The sequence below is a fragment of the Lasioglossum baleicum genome, unplaced genomic scaffold, assembly GCF_051020765.1.
Source record: "Lasioglossum baleicum unplaced genomic scaffold, iyLasBale1 scaffold1833, whole genome shotgun sequence".
Taxonomy (NCBI): Eukaryota; Metazoa; Arthropoda; class Insecta; order Hymenoptera; family Halictidae; genus Lasioglossum; species Lasioglossum baleicum.
Window position 1 is genome coordinate 3,761 of NW_027470892.1, and position 15,987 is coordinate 19,747.

General features: G+C 41.1%; 3 protein-coding genes across 3 annotated transcripts; 1 reads left to right on the forward strand and 2 right to left on the reverse strand.

Annotated features, from left to right (window-relative positions):
• The first annotated feature begins 4,080 nt into the window (after positions 1–4,080).
• LOC143221033 (uncharacterized) lies at positions 4,081–9,508 on the forward strand. The gene is made up of 6 exons (XM_076446575.1): positions 4,081–6,009; positions 6,911–7,001; positions 8,652–8,821; positions 8,891–8,953; positions 9,026–9,208; positions 9,287–9,508. The coding sequence occupies exons 1-6, from the start codon at positions 4,081–4,083 to the stop codon at positions 9,506–9,508; spliced, it is 2,658 nt and encodes an 885-aa protein (XP_076302690.1).
• A 1,291-nt stretch (positions 9,509–10,799) lies between these two features.
• LOC143221034 (protein FAM210A-like) lies at positions 10,800–11,985 on the reverse strand. The gene is made up of 5 exons (XM_076446576.1): positions 11,847–11,985; positions 11,494–11,782; positions 11,282–11,427; positions 11,122–11,198; positions 10,800–10,877 (listed from the first exon to the last, which is right to left on the reverse strand). Exons 1-5 carry the CDS (start codon positions 11,983–11,985, stop codon positions 10,800–10,802), a joined length of 729 nt encoding a protein of 242 aa, XP_076302691.1.
• Positions 11,986–12,556: 571 nt separating this feature from the next.
• LOC143221032 (angiotensin-converting enzyme-like) lies at positions 12,557–15,765 on the reverse strand. Its single transcript, XM_076446574.1, has 13 exons — positions 15,688–15,765; positions 15,189–15,326; positions 14,946–15,104; positions 14,780–14,879; positions 14,565–14,708; positions 14,192–14,495; positions 13,966–14,118; positions 13,786–13,910; positions 13,538–13,713; positions 13,294–13,454; positions 13,065–13,187; positions 12,753–12,937; positions 12,557–12,654 (listed from the first exon to the last, which is right to left on the reverse strand). The coding sequence occupies exons 1-13, from the start codon at positions 15,763–15,765 to the stop codon at positions 12,557–12,559; spliced, it is 1,944 nt and encodes a 647-aa protein (XP_076302689.1).
• Positions 15,766–15,987: the final 222 nt, after the last annotated feature.

Sequence of the window (15,987 nt, forward strand, 5' to 3'; positions counted from 1 at the left end):
TGTAGACGCGGACACATGTGCGATCTCGGGGCCGTAAACCGCGTGTTTATTGTCGCAACGACGTGGCGAGTACACGAGAACCCGATGTCATATTGTGCCGCGGTTCGACACACGCGGATCGCGACCCGGAGTCGGTTTCTCCACTTCCGGTCCGGTCCCGACACATGCCATCAAACGCGTGTCTTGTACGATCTTGGACAGTTGTTGCTGGCTACGTTGTACGAAAGTTACACAGGATCGTTGCCGTTCGAACGTGCAGAGTTTCGAATTTTTCGATCGTCGCGATCCGTTAGGTTTCGCGTATAAACACGGTATGCACGCGTATAAAAGGGGTTTGAATATTTAGAGGCTAAAAGAAGAGGTCGGTGTTATGGCGGTGTAGAGAGATCGATCAACCGGTATTGACCAACAGTGTATCGACGTGGTCGCGCAGGTGCCTGGAAAAACGTGGGTGCCACCATCTGGTGGGTGGCTCGAAGGCTAGGAGTCCGTGATTTTTGTTCACCTTTCGGAAATATAAAGTTTTCGAAGAGTGAGGTCGGTGTCGCCCACGTTATCGCGACCGGTGAACAGCTGCGAGACAAGGCGAATGAAAAGTTGGTTCCTTTCCCGCGTAGGACGACAGCGGGACGTGGTTACGGCAACACGTGTAAACTCCGACCGAACAGCGAAGGAGAAATCGGGGGAAAATGTTCTCTCGCCTCGGAAATTTCAAATTAATTTCCGTATCGATTGTTGCAAATTAATCGAGAAGAAGAGCCACGCGATGCAGCGGGCACGCGTGATTAATTTCATTTGCTTCTCTCCTTCTTGGAATCCATCGATCACTACGTCGGTAACGCGATCTGGTGAACAAGGCGTCGATTATCCCAAATCTCTCGGACTAACGAGTATCGATGCTGTCGTCTTGTTATGTCAGCCGAGCACACAAGAAGCCTTTTCAGGCGGACGTAATACGAAATCGTAAACGTGGCCGATAAATAACCGAAAATCGTACGTCGAACGTTTCCCGATGGTCGAGTATAACCCGGCATGGCAGGGAACTCTATGCGAGAGATGTTCCTGATAGATAATTTCATCCTGTCGATCGTAGTAGATACAAGAGGCAGACAGTGTATTGGAATTACGTTGCATTATTATGCTGAACACGGTTCCCGTGAATGCATGATGGCGCGCGAGACGGGATCCTGCATCTTTACCTGTCGACCTGTCCATTCTGTTCCTAGGCAGGTCCCGAAAAAACCTGTTTCGGGCACAACTGAATGCATTTGCGTCTGCTCTACCAACAACCACCACGGAGGGGGAACGATCTCGTGTTAAGCGGCTACCTGTTTTCGATGAAGATATCTTCATTTAAATGCACAAACATTCTTGCCATTTCTCACGGCAGACACCTCTGAAAAAACCGATACCTTTTTAAGAAGCTTTTCTGCCCGCAGAAAAACCTACGCTCTCTCCTCTCGAAAATATGCCAATGAAAGTTAAATTCTTCAGACATTTCGTATTGTATGTAGAACGTTCGATAAGTACTTTAGATAATACTCCTCAAACGCGAATTTTAATCTGTAACATTCATTAGGTGATTCTTCTTCAGTTGCTTTCTTCAACAGGAATTCGTAATCGAAATTGCTCCATCGCTCTATGTTTCCGCAAATCGTGTGTTTTCTTTAAAAAAGCGCACGGTTTTTAGGTAAAATGGAGTATTACGTGAAAAGTAAGAAGGTTAGGAGGTTTATATTTGACTTGAAAGTTAGGTGAGAGTATTCAGAGATTATTATTGTCCATAATTATAATTATTTTCGTGTCTGAATAATTACAATCGATCATTAAAATTTAAAAATATGCTGCTGTACGAACTTTCTACGCAGTATTATTGCGATTTGATAAAAAGTTCTTTATCTCACGCGAATTTCGCACACGGTATCGTTTTCTGTAGGCTTGCTTGTAGAGGAAATCACGGTATAAAATTGTCGAAATGGTTTTCATTTCGATTAAATCGAAAAAATATTGGTCGGTAACGCGTGTGCGAGATTTTACCGCCACGCAGCCATTGCTCGTTTCTCTGGCCTCAACAGTGCCGTAGTTATGCGTGATCGTACCAGATGCAACCGAACACATGTGCGGGTCTTGATGCGTAGCCACTTCCACGTGGTGAGACCTGGTAATTGGTATCATTTTCCAAAGAAAAATCATTGGAAAATTAACGTGGAGATGGCTACGCATTGAGACCCGAACATGCTCCCTATTGACACAACTCAATCTTTCTTTTATTTTTTCCCTGTAAAAAGTTCCATGAGCTACAACATAAAATTGGATTCATATTCGTATCTCTTTTCTACTCGGAGAAAGAATTTTTTTTTTATTTTCAGAAATTATTTTGTCCACACACTTGACTTTTTCGAACTTTCGAATACATGCAGCTTTATCACAGTAGATAAAGTAGCTGAGTCTCCAAGGACCCTGTTATCGTGTCGTGAGGGTTAATTATTAAACCCTAAGTTCGCTTACAAAGCCCTCTCCACTTACACACGAAAAGATTTACATGTTACACGCCTGAGGTCGAACGGATAAATGACTGAAACACTGGCGCGTCGCCCTTTATATAGCCTCCGATCTGCCGAAGATCGACGGAAATTCTCGAACTTTATCGATTCCATTATTTATTACTTTTTCGCTGTTGTAATCAATAATTTAATAATTTTTTCGCTTTTATTATAAATTTACGTGGCGTACAATTTATTATTAACGATATTTATAAATTAGTAATAATAAATTTGATAATTTATGAACATGTTTTATAAATTATACCTACATTCGCATTTGCATAGTATAAATTTCTAAATTTCGTATAAGTATGTCAAATTATTTTTACTTCCTCTGTATTTCTCGTTAAAATCAAGCATTACACGAAGAGTAAAAACCTTAAAAGATTTATGCTCGTCTTAAAAATCAGACTACAGCCCTGCCAAAGCTAAATGTGGGAACAATGGCCGCATGGCGGGAAAATCCGCCATAAAATTTTTAAACCTCGATGACCAATTATAGTTATTCAGAGGCACAAATAATTATAATTATTGAAATTAGTTGACTCCAGAAAGTCTCGCCTAACTTGTAAAATAATAATGAACTTTCTACCATTCTTACTTTTTACGTAATCTTTTTTTTAGACAAAAATCATGCCTTTTTATAAAAACTCACATTTTTCGAAAACTACGAGTGATGGAGCAAAATCTCCAAGGTTTATCTATAGAATATTACTATTACTAAGTCTAAACTAAAAGGTTTATATATTGGATATTATAGATTAATGGCATTTCATTACACCGAAATGGGAATATCTTATAGCAAAGATATACGTTACTATATCAGCAATTGAGTTTCCATTTTTATATCGACGACAGCGCCAACTTGACTCGTGCGGAGGTTGAAAGAACGAATCATTCGTCCAGATACAGGTATCTTACTTTTCCTAAGCAGCGTGGATGGTATAGTAATCGTGGCGCCACATCGTGGATGAAGATAACAACGCTGGCCGTATCTGGATGACTCGTAGCAGGGGAAAATGTCTCGCAGGTATCTGGTTTGACGAACCACGATGCGTGCGGGGTGCATGTGTGTGCGTATCGTGTGAATTTTCGCAGGTGGTGATTTTTCGTGCAGAACGAACATCCGAGATCTGCCGGTGGACGGACGCTAGTCGAAACAAGGAGACGCGAGTTCGAGGCGCCGTGATCGCGGGGCGTATCCCAAAATCGTGGGGGAAAAACGGCCCTGGTTTTGTCCAGTAAACTTCCTCGCGATACGTGCGTCGTGTTTTGTCGTGTTCCGTGAGAAAATCCCGATTGTGCAGGAAAAGAAGCGCGAGTGAGAATAAGTTAAAGGGGTTGGGTATATCGAGTAGAAGGGAATCGATTTGACATAACGACCACCGAGCTGATTCAGCTTTGTGAACGATGTCGAATCGCTTTGTAACGACTTTTTTGAAATCTTCCCTTTAGACAATACCGGTGAATAATTTCCGCACAATAGGCAAAAAGTGTTTTTTATTATCGTCGATCGCTCTACCGTGAATCACTGCCAATGTGTAACTCAGCCGACGATTCTTACGTACAAAAGCTAGGTTATCTGCAACTTGGGGATGAACCCGCTGACGCCGGCGGTGCATCGGGTACCGGTAGGGTCACGGGATCACGACCTGAGGCCCAGGTACCCGTGTCGAGAAATACCGTAAGCAGATCCGACACCAGAGGCCCTGGCAGACCAGTTGGTGCTATTGAAAGCTTCATAGAAAGCAACACTGACACTTGCAGGCAGTCAGTAACCGATTATAAATTGTACGAACGTGAAAATATAATTGCAGCATCGAGGTTTGCCACGCCAAAACCCGTGGAACAAATCAGTGCCCAGCAACAGCAAAATCAAAATCGTATGAGTCATCAACAGGCACCGGTGTATGAAAATATCGACTACTATCCTCAACAAAATCAACCCCATCCACCGTATTATCATCCGGTAGAATCTAGGAAGAGTCCTAAGAGTAGCCCCAGAGGTTCCTTGGCGAGCGAATCTTATGAGCCTACTTTTAGAAAAGCACAACCTCAGGTGCCCACTGGAAACCGATATCAGTCTGCATCACCGGCGAAAGAATTACCACCTTATGAAGCACCTCCTGTGTATGAAAATATTCAGGAGGTGCATTTTCCAGAAAATACGCAAAATAAACCAGGTCCTCAGGTTCCACCAAATTATTATCATCCAGCTACTATCAATGGTGGTGATTATGTTGTCATGACTGGCAAAGTGGGTCAAGCACAAAATCAAAGAGGCGGTATGACTCAGAGTTTGTCGTACACCCAACAGAGAGGAAACAATATACGTGGCCAAAGTTACGATGGCTCGAGTTTACAACGTTGCGTCGATTCCTCTACGTCAAGGTACTTACAAGGATCTTCTTCGTCCTTGGATCATCAAGCTGGTAGAAGCGCTTATGTTCCACCGTCTGAATTGCAAACACCGACCAGGAATTTTAACTACAACTCCGAGCAACAGCAACAACATTCTCCTAGGTCTGGGCTTCCTTACCACAGTGAATCACCTCCGATACGTTTACCTCCAGAACCTCATCATTACCGTGGCTCTTTGGATAGCTCGATGACAGCACAGCACGGGTTTAGAGCCACGAATCACATAGAAAATATACAACAGCCGCAATACAGACAGGATAGCCCCCAAAGTTATAAACCGTACATAGAATCAACCACGAGAAGTACAAATGCAAACATTACTGGAGACACTCCGGCCAGGAACTCACCTGTCTACGGGGTGAGGCAAGGAGAGCAATCTGCTTGTCGCAATTCTCCTTGTTATTCTCCCAGTAGAGTGTTACCTCCAAACGAGAGAAATTATCATCATCAGGAACCTAGGGCAGACTTTCCTGCCAGAAACTCACCGATTTATTCCTCGAACAGATCATCAGAACACTTAAGATTAAGTAATTTGCAAAATGACAGAAGCTTTGTTCAGGATGTACCTGATCCTTCTGAAGTATCAAAACCGTCGCCTATATATTCACCTAGCCGTAGTGATTCTTCCAGAATTATAACCAACAGCAATAGTGCAAGGGGGTCACCGAAAACAAGTCCAACCCACAATCAAGTATCGTCCGACATAGTCGCACAAAACGTGATTAATTCACCAAGACACGTGTCACCGTCTTCTACAAACAATATTATTGGAAGCCCTCTACGTGGTCAGGTACAAACACCAGTGACCACTGGTGCACCAACCACCACAGAATCTGATCCGAATGTTCATGGGCCTAGAATCACCAGTCTCCCTCCAGGGGTGACCAGTGGTGTGGCCGGACCAGTCTTTTTAAATGCCGGTGTACCTGTACTACAAAGGCCATCCGAACCCGAACCCGAGGAAAGAAAATCAGTCAGTCCACCGATCAAACCGACGTCTGGCAAAGGACTGCTACCCTACAATGTCATACCGCCTAGACCTTCCGTAAGGAATTGGATTATAAGATAAAACGAGTCCGCTAATCCTTCTCAATACCTAATAAATTCCCCTTCTGCTTTTTCCTTTCGTGAAACCTGTCCACAATGTAACACCGTAATCACGTTAATTGGGTTACCGGAACGCGTCGTTGCTTTCGATTTGTTTTGGCCGAACGCCAAGCGTTGATCCATTTGCATGCTGATTTCATATAAGAGCTATGACGACTACCACCTTAACGATTCGAAAATTTATTATCGTGTCTTCTTTCTTCTATTCGTCTTTTCTTTTTTTTCTTTTTCATCAAAATCCTCGACGAGAGAAAATATTTTTCGTAACGCAGCGTTTGTCCGAGAATCAGGAACAAGTTACGAAAAAGATCGCGTTGCTTTTCATATTTAACCGATGATGTCATAAATGTCAGTCGCTATCGTTTATATTTTACATAATGACCGACCCATGTAACGATAAGATTAGCGGTCCGCGCGAATGAAAATATTATTTCGAACATTCGGATAAATATTTCTCTTCACGGTTCGGTAAAAAATGTCGAAGGAGCCAGGCCAGTTTCGAGTGAGTTTTGGCATCGCGAGAAAAGAAACGCCTATCGCTCGCGATATCTTACGATTCGTGACGAGTTCTTTCCTCGAACTCGCGCTGAATCACACGTTGTAAATTGTCTGCCCCTGACAAGCGGTGTATAGTTATCGCACAATATTTTATTCATAGACTGTACGCATCCTCGCGAGGCATGTAATACCCTCTGTATCGGCTTTCCTCCTTTTCTCCCGTGTGTTATTGTAACCGTATGCATGCAAATTTATGTGTCCCTATGACGAAATCCCTTCTCGATCTATGCCACCATTTGTCAGTACTGATCACAACGCGGGATGTGATTTATTTCTTGCAGGGACCCACCGAAGCGGAGAGAAAAATAGAAGAGCTAACAAGACAGCTGGAAGAGGAGATGGAGAAGCAGGAGGAGGAGGGGGAATACTTCGGTAAGAAACAACCGTCGAACAACCCATAAAACAATCGTCGAGCATTCACGAGAATTATTCCTGTATCTGTAAATCTGCCGTGCAGATAACTTCCTGTTACCCGACCATCTTTATTTGACACGATGTTTACATAGTCGCGTCTGATACACGGCGACACACGTCCGCTTTTTCCAGCAACGTCTGGCAATATCCTTAAAGGGATCGAGATGCGACAATTTCGCATAATTCCGTCATTAGCGAACTTAATTTTCGACACGTTCCGATCCATAATTTGCGGCGATTCCGAGAAGAAATAAAAAGCGGCAGGGTACCACCGTGCCAATTCCCACGGCACAAGTTCCCCCTTGGTAGACCGGTTTCGGAAAATGGAGTCAAGTTTCAGTGTGTCGCGAAACTTTTTAACCCGACGTTTCGTTGACATTCACTCTCTGCCCATTCGTTTCCACCTACGTGTCTTCGCACCTACGTGAAGCGCCGCAAGTGTGCGCGTTACATGCGTTTGTTAGGTGCACGCATACGTTTCCCATCTCTCCCTTGTGTTCCGCCTGTGTGTCCGAGCACCGTAAGGTGGTGTTCACATTGGGCACTTTCCTCGAGGTCTATTGTGTTTTGTAATCAATTACTTGCCGTTTCAATGAAGAGTACTTTACGAGCACAAAGGCAGCAGCCCTAAATAATAGAGGTACGAAAATACCAATCGATGAGGCAGTATGGAAGAGATAGAAGGGACTTGGCGGTGTCTTATTCTCGCGTTAACGCGTCCAGGATATTTAATCGTATTAGAAATTTCACGGCGCGCTCGTCGTTCTAATGGCTTTGAAAATTACCCACCGGCGTGGTTACACAACCGTGAAACACTTATCAATGCAGATAAACACGCATTCGATGCAAATCGCTTTCGCCATGCCTATATTCGGCCCTGTACCCTTTTTTCCAAACCAGTATTTTCAGAATTATTCATAGGATAGTGGTCTAGATTTTATTTGAACGTAGCCTAACCGTAGGCAAGAAGGAACTGAAAGATCCGCGCGAGCGGATAGGAACTTCAGTCGAGCGAGCCAATGTCAGTCGAGAGGTAGCCGGCGTTTAGGTGAGCTTAGTGTTCCTCTTCGTTTTTCTCTACCGGGTTCTATTCTTCGTGTAACGTCCTGTACACGGCAAACTACCGTGGCCAGGTCGCGCTCGCCGCGGTAAGTAATCTCGTTATAGATAGACTAGTCCGACTCGTTGGCGGATTCTAGTTCGAGCGAGGCTGGCCTAGTGAAACCGAACCGTAGAATCGAAACTACAAGTGTCACGAACGGCGAATGAGGGATAAAGGATTGCTGCGGAGGGAATGGCAGGGCCTGTGTTACCCATTGATAGTTGTAAGTGCCTTTCTTCCCACTGGTTCCTCTCTATCGTGTCATTACTCTCTGCTTCTGACAGTTATTGACCCTGAGCAGCGGATCTTATTGTCGGGTATCGACGCTGGTATTTTTAAACCCTGCCAATGCGACCGAACTATAGAGTCATGGTTGACAAGGCACTTTCATCATCCCAAAAATAGTACCAACAGCTCGGCAGACTGTTGCTTAAATACCACAAAAATCTTATTTACTTGATTTTTAATGCGATATTATAGAGGAAACGTTGTTGACTTTTCCGCAGGTATCTGCCACACATGCGGTGAAAAAGTGACCGGGGCAGGTCAGGCCTGTCAGGCCATGGGCAACCTTTATCACACAAATTGCTTTATATGCTGTTCCTGTGGAAGAGCGTTACGCGGCAAAGCGTTCTATAATGTTCACGGGAGGGTATACTGCGAGGAAGATTATCTGGTACGTAAGACAGTAATTGCGATGGACGCGTGATACGATGACGTAGCTCACAGAACGTTTTGTCCGCAGTATTCTGGCTTCCAACAAACCGCGGAGAAGTGCGCGATCTGCGGCCACCTCATCATGGAGATGGTAATTAAGCCTATAACGTTAAGATGATTTACACTACGATCGTGATTCACTCATGATGCCTCGTGTTCGTAGATACTACAAGCCATGGGGAAGTCCTATCATCCAGGGTGCTTTAGATGTTGCGTCTGCAACGAGTGTCTCGACGGTGTTCCCTTCACTGTTGACGTTGACAATAAGATTTACTGTGTCAACGATTATCACAGAATGTTCGCTCCGAAGTGTGCTTCCTGTGGGAAAGGAATCACTCCGGTCGAGGTAGGCCGTTTTGTTTTTCCTGTGAGGTAATTCCAGTGTAAACGGGAATAACCATGGATAATTGGAATTGGTTTGCAGGGCACAGAGGAAACCGTACGCGTTGTTTCCATGGACAAAGATTTCCACGTAGATTGTTACGTTTGCGAGGATTGTGGCATGCAACTGACCGACGAACCTGACAAACGATGCTACCCACTTGATGGTAGGCTTATGTGCCGTGCGTGCCACATCCAACGCATATCCCACACACAACCCAGGGCACCACAGCCAGTATCAGCTAGTTATCAATTTATGGGATAAGTTAAGTTAAATATCGTAAGTTGAACGTTTTGAACTGAACTGTGCTTGCGTATCGGTCATCTAGACGTGAACATCGTCGTAAGAAATGACTGAACAAACCGACCTATTATTGTTGTGAAACTTACACGTGTCTATCGGTTTTACAAAGTAGAAATTCATAGGAAGTACAGGTATCGATATTTACAATATAATTAATCAATGCCTATAAAAAATAATATAGCTTTATTGTTCCTCTGTAACGTGAGAGGTTAACGTAACCTAGCAAGACTGGATATTTGCAGAAATAAATTTCACTGCCTCTTGGGATCATATAGATTATATTAGTCAGGTCGATGTTTGATCTTATTAGCAATATATATCTTTGCGATCTACGGGAAACAATTTTCCATTGACAGCTACTAATATAGGTTAGCGGTATATTTAATATATGTGCTCTTATTTATTTTGTTCAAGGTACTGCACGCGAATGCAGTAATCTCGTTAAGATGAACGAGTTGCGCAGGCAACTGTGATATATTAGCATAATAATTATATTGTCGTTAAGCAATGATTCCTTATTTTAGTTCGTGTATATAATACATGCACAATCCTGTTGTCAGGGCTTGCTTGCCCATTTTCTTGCAATCAAGAACATTGGATGCGCTCTGACATGGTGGTTTACGATAAAAATGGCGTATCATTACCATACTCCACGCGTTTGCTAACAGTATTTATTACGACAATACATCATATATCGGTTATTAGTATCAAAACTTCATGCAATACTCTTTACATTCGTGAATATTACTCAGGAATTCTACTGACATTTATCGTTATTGTTGAAAAATTGCGTAAATTTTAATGTTTGAATCGATGAGTACTACGAAAACGAATAATTTTAGGATGCTACAACGCACAATTCGTGCTGCCAAAAAGCTTTTTTACATCCAATTAATAATCAATATTTCTGCGTGTAGATAAGATTTAAGCTGCGAGTATTGTAGATGAAAAGTACAATGTTATTTAAGTGTATTCGCGGTATGTAATACAAGACGTCCGTTCAATAAAGAAGGGTATATCTGACCAAACCGTATCTCGTAGCAGTTGATTCTTGAAGACTCTGAAGGTGAAAGATACATACAGTAAATTGTTTATACAGTAGTACATAAAAGACTTTTTCTCTTTTATCGTAACGTAGTAATGTTTACACATTTACAAGAAATAATATACATCAGTTCTATCGTTCGTATCAGAGATTACAAACATATTAAGAAACCTTTTATCCAATTGATCAATTACTTTTGCCTATATACTACGTTTTAGGACGTTCTGTCTGACGTTCTATTTTCAATCCCTCCTTTTGTGTCGATGTTTTACTTGCTTCTGTTGTCTAAAACAAAATAAATTATACAGTATACGCTCGAAGACGACACTAAAAAATCTAGAAAAGCTAAAAAAGACGTTACAACGTTCAAGCAAAAATTCTAATTTTTGATAATGAAAAGTAAACCTACACACAGTATCAACTGCACACTATGTCAAGAAAGCATGTAAGAAATAGTTCAAATATGAATTTCATTCAGATTTATTTGATTAGTTTAATTATACGTAAGAGTAAGCTATACCTTGAATGCCATTTGTGGTTTTTTATATGACAAAGGTTTTACCATTCCAGTTTTGCTAAGTTTTTTAATAACCATTGTTGTAGATCCTATGCATTGTATAGATATACGTTAATAATTTTTTTTGATTTTTTGTATATTTGAAGAATTTGATAATCGATAAGTTAATTACCTAAAGTGACTGTATATCTAAGGGGGGTAAATATTTTATAAAGCAGATAGGCTATAGCCCAAGTTCCAGCACTGGTATTTCTTACCATGTCTATATATTTTTGATTGAAATGCATATGCTCCATGATATTTGCAATGTCAACACCGCTAAAAGAATGACAAACTAGTACAATAATGTAAGTTATTATCTAAATTCTATTCAACAATGCTTACTTTTTAATTGCTATATAAAATATGCTTATCCAACCTATAGATGTAACTACATGAACGGGTATTAAAATGTGCCAGTAATCCTTGGTCATTTGCTTCATTTTCTGAAATAATGTGGGTTTTTTTTCCAACTCTATTTTCGGAGTATTACCTTTAGTAGCATTCAAGTTACAATATCGAGCCGCAAAGATATTTTTACCGACTTTATATTTATACGGTATTTCGTACGTTTTAATGCGATTAACAAATGGGACATAATTGCACGATAAGTTTCTGTAATGCGGATGTCTTTCTGAAATTAACAATACCGTGATTATTATAAATAATGATCGAGGGAATTGTGCCTCTTAACCTACCGAAGAAATTCAATTTCCAAAATCTTGTATCAGAACGTCGTATAAGGCGTGTTGTTTCTAAGAAATTTTTTGTCGCTAATATGGGTCGAAATCCTAAAGTTGATGTAAATTTTATGCCACGACAAAAGATTATATCCATTGTTAGAAATGATAGTTGTTATTTGTAACCAAAAGGCTATGTTGTTTTAGGTTACACGAGGATTGATCACACTTTTGAAAAATTGCACAGTTGTCACAGGTAAATTGGTTAAGACTTACCGAATCTTTACGTTAATACTGTTAATAAAAGGTCCCTAAATATATTAACAAAATCTTACATGCTTCCTGTATTGCATGCCATAAAAGACTGTTCGACAATAGAAAGCGAACCGACGACAGTGGTGCCATCTGTTGAGATTTGTGTCGTTAATATATAACCGACCTTTGTAGAACTATTTTATCAGGGAACTTCATGTGCAACGGTTGATTATTATTTTTAACAACAAAGATAGTTCTTAGATTAATTATAAATAAATTTAATGTGAAATATTCGTGCTATAACAAATATATAAATATAGTCCCTCTTTCTGGCATAAATTACGCAGTACAGTTACGGAATATAGATATTTTATTACGCAACATTTTTTTTTTTTTTTCGTGTTTTCATGAAGTATTTACATAACTCTTTGTAATATGTACAGCAATACATTGACCTGTTGAACCTTTATCTATTAACGCATTAAAATTTGAGTGGTTATTAGAACCAATGGAAGGATTAACTGCGACGTAATTTTTGGAGTGCCATTTTGGTACCAGTGAAAAAATAACGCTGGAATAAATTGAAAAATATCTATAGTTGCTATAATACATCACCGGTACATTGCGACTAATATTCTATACAATGTATCCTTTTATTTTTATGCTCACCTGTGTCATCACGATTCGTGATCCAACCAACAACCGGTTCCATTTCGTTCTGCCGTTTCAGCCATTGGTTTAATGGCTCGAAATATCTTAATATAGCACCAGCATCCATTCTGTTTGTTCTACCTCTTGTCATTTGGCGTACAACGTCTTTCCAAGGTCTGGACGAACCGATTGATAATACATCGCTAGAAATAAAACAGAAAAAAAAATCGGGAGTATAACGAAAAGATGAAACATTTCGTTAATAATAATTTAGGCTAATTTCGTTCTATTATTATTCGACAGTTTCTCCTAGTATTTGTTTCCACGTACGATAGTAATCTTCCAGCCTCCCGTGATCTATAAAAATCACAGGTATGCAGATCGCCAGTGTGACCCGCTATTTCGCATAAAGCTTCAAATAATTGAAACTGCAAGACAACGCCAACGAAATACCTAGAAACGGGGTGATATTAATAATCGAGATTTATTAAATAGCTTATTATAAAACTTATAACAGTTATATCATAGTTCGATAAACTTAATGAAAGTGATTTTATACTTGGCATAAACGGCATCGGCTGGTACATGATACTTTGAGCCAGGATCAAAATCTCTTTCGGATCGTGGCACAGGAGGCACGATTCCTTGATACTGTAGTCGTAACTCCCACCATTTGTTCGTCATGTCCGTAACACCCTCGTTGAACACGCGCCATCTCCACTTGCAACGTTAAAAAAGAATATACACACCGTTTCAACAGAGACGTTTCGTTTGTAAATGAAATATTTTAAATATTGTAAAACCTCGTCGACCATGTATGCAAATGGCATGTAGGCAACTTTACGAAGCGCCATTAGCATCAGGAAATTGATGTCGCTCCCATAATCATCCGTCGAGTTGTTATGCAACCCGATTTTACTTAAATGCTGAGGAGTGAACACGGATAACTCAATGGCATCGCTAACCGCTTCGAAGAATCCTATTTTACAAACGTGATATTAGTATCTTTTAGGCGAGGCAGTTTTCGTTATCGCAATGACGTAATTGTCACCTGGAATTGCCTCGTTTCTAAACAGCAACGGTTGATCCCTGTATTGCAAGTAATATTGCAACCGTGCGATCTCGTGATGCGTCGATAATAAATCCTCCATCGTCACCCTCGTGCACTGCTTAATCCTACAAAATTAATCCGCTGAGCGTATTAAATTACGGCTTATCGGATAATCGATACCTGTAATCAATTCTGTTGCAAAAATCCCAAGCACTGGGTGTGCACTTCACTTCTCTGTCAATAGGTTTCTCGAACATCGAGAATCTCCAGAATTCGGGCGGCATCGGCTTCATTCCGAGGGAAGTGAAGAATTCCTCTGCTATTTGGAACATCCTTCAACATTTCCGGGGTGATATTTGAATACTTTGTTCGATAACAAATTTCGCTACAATGATCATAGCGTTACCTTAAAGGAGTGAAGCTCTGGATCATCATGTCCAATGTCACATCGAGCTTTTTGCTTGCCGGAAAAGGTTGCACCAAATCGTACAAGTCTTCCCAATTTTGCGCCCACATGTTCCCAAGAACGTGCGCCGGAAGTGGCCCGTCCCTTCTAATTCTGTCGCCGAATCTTTCGAACAATTTCGTTCTCACGTAGGTGAAGAGATTTTTGTACAAATGCATCACCGCGGACATCACGTCTGCTGTATTTTGCGGGAAATACTCGTCCTCGAAGAATTCTCTCATTTGATCGCCGGCATCCTCGAACCCTGATCGAAAAATATCCTTGAAACGAGACTTCACGTGATAAAAATTTCTGCGCAATATTGTTTATTCACCGTTTAACCTGGCAGCTTGATTTGCTAGTTGAATATATCTCATGTATTTGTTCTTTAGCTGAGGACCAGTGGCTTCGTGCCAAGCATGCCAGTAATATAACAGCTCGTCATAGTCCTTCGATTTTGCCATTACTTTGCTCACGTCTGAAAAATATGCGTACTGTTATTTGAGATTCGTAATTTATCAATTACTATGGGAAGAAACGTGAACCAACCATGGTCTAAACTTAGGTCGCAATTTGCTCCTACTGTTCTGTAAGGACACACTCTTGTCCTCGCGTATATTTCTTTCATTTCAAGGATCAGACTGTGTAACTGAAAACGAACAATGCTTCCGTCGCGTTAATCGTTTAATCGGCGTAAGAATATTCTCGTATTTACCTCGTTAAATTTCTCGTCGGTCAGAGAATTTCGCCCTCTTATAGCAATCATCTTGAGCTCCCTTTTGGCGAAGGGATCTCCTATCCGACTCCAAGCGAAACTGACAGCTTTCCGCCATGAAATTCGGTCGAATTTCAACTTCAAAGTCTGTTCTTCTATCTAATGAAATAGAAACGAACAAATTACATTTCTTCAGGACTGAATTTCCTTCTGGAATGAAAATTATTTCCGTATCGTTGGTACCATTCTTCGACGATTATCTTCGGTGACGTTTGTTGCAAAATTCCATTGCGCTGTCATTACCCTAGTGCACATCGCAGAAGCTTCGCTGTCATATTCTCGAAGAAACTGCACCGCATCTCCTAAATTCACGTTCATACCCTAGATAAAGTGAGAGAGAAGTGAAAGATGATTTAATACCGCGTAGAAACAAGATCATGCTCTTCCTCGCGTAGCTGAACTACGGTTTATCGAAATTTGCAACGCTACTTTGCACTTTTAAGCGTGAAAATGGTTTCAAGGAGCATTCCTACTGGCCCAGATAGCGCGAACACACGATTCAGGACCTGATTAGAATTTTAAATGCGACTTTGACCTGATATTCCCCAGGGTATAACAAGTCTCCCTCCAACCGTGTCAAGTAGGCTCCTATCAAAGTGTAACATCTCCAAAATACCGTTAACGCGTTTTATAAATAAAAAATGACGCAGGGAAACACCGGTGGCACGCTTCATTTCCTTACCTCCAAGTACTTGCCAAAGTTCCTCTGTACGAGAGTGCAGACAACCAGGATACCAACTAATTTCCTCACGATCGTCATCTCTGCGGTCGTTCGAACGAAACTAAATGTAAGTCAGATAGAATGAGAACACCGTGGATTTTTCGCGAAATCCTTTTTCATTCTCACGGGAAATAAAATGCAGTTAGAAAGTCAGGATGTTGACCAATCGGTTCTTCATGCACCACTGAGCATACTATTCTTGCCATTTCACTCGCGCGTCTGTCTTTTGTGTTTGAAAAAAAAAATTGTCTTCCACACGAG

Bases quoted from the DNA above. Each gene is read 5' to 3' on its own strand.
- LOC143221033 (XM_076446575.1), top strand. From the start codon at position 4,081: ATGTGTAACTCAGCCGACGATTCTTACGTACAAAAGCTAGGTTATCTG. The intron at 8,954-9,025 runs GTAATTAAGCCT...TCGTGTTCGTAG, and splicing joins GCCACCTCATCATGGAGATG to ATACTACAAGCCATGGGGAA. The intron at 9,209-9,286 runs GTAGGCCGTTTT...ATTGGTTTGCAG, and splicing joins AAGGAATCACTCCGGTCGAG to GGCACAGAGGAAACCGTACG.
- LOC143221034 (XM_076446576.1), bottom strand. From the start codon at position 11,985: ATGGATATAATCTTTTGTCGTGGCATAAAATTTACATCAACTTTAGGA. The intron at 11,428-11,493 runs GTAAGCATTGTT...TCATTCTTTTAG, and splicing joins TTTTATATAGCAATTAAAAA to CGGTGTTGACATTGCAAATA. The intron at 11,199-11,281 runs GTAATTAACTTA...TACAATGCATAG, and splicing joins TAGATATACAGTCACTTTAG to GATCTACAACAATGGTTATT.
- LOC143221032 (XM_076446574.1), bottom strand. From the start codon at position 15,765: ATGACGATCGTGAGGAAATTAGTTGGTATCCTGGTTGTCTGCACTCTC. The intron at 14,709-14,779 runs GTTGGTTCACGT...CATATTTTTCAG, and splicing joins CGACCTAAGTTTAGACCATG to ACGTGAGCAAAGTAATGGCA. The intron at 13,714-13,785 runs GTGACAATTACG...TTTGTAAAATAG, and splicing joins TAGAAACGAGGCAATTCCAG to GATTCTTCGAAGCGGTTAGC.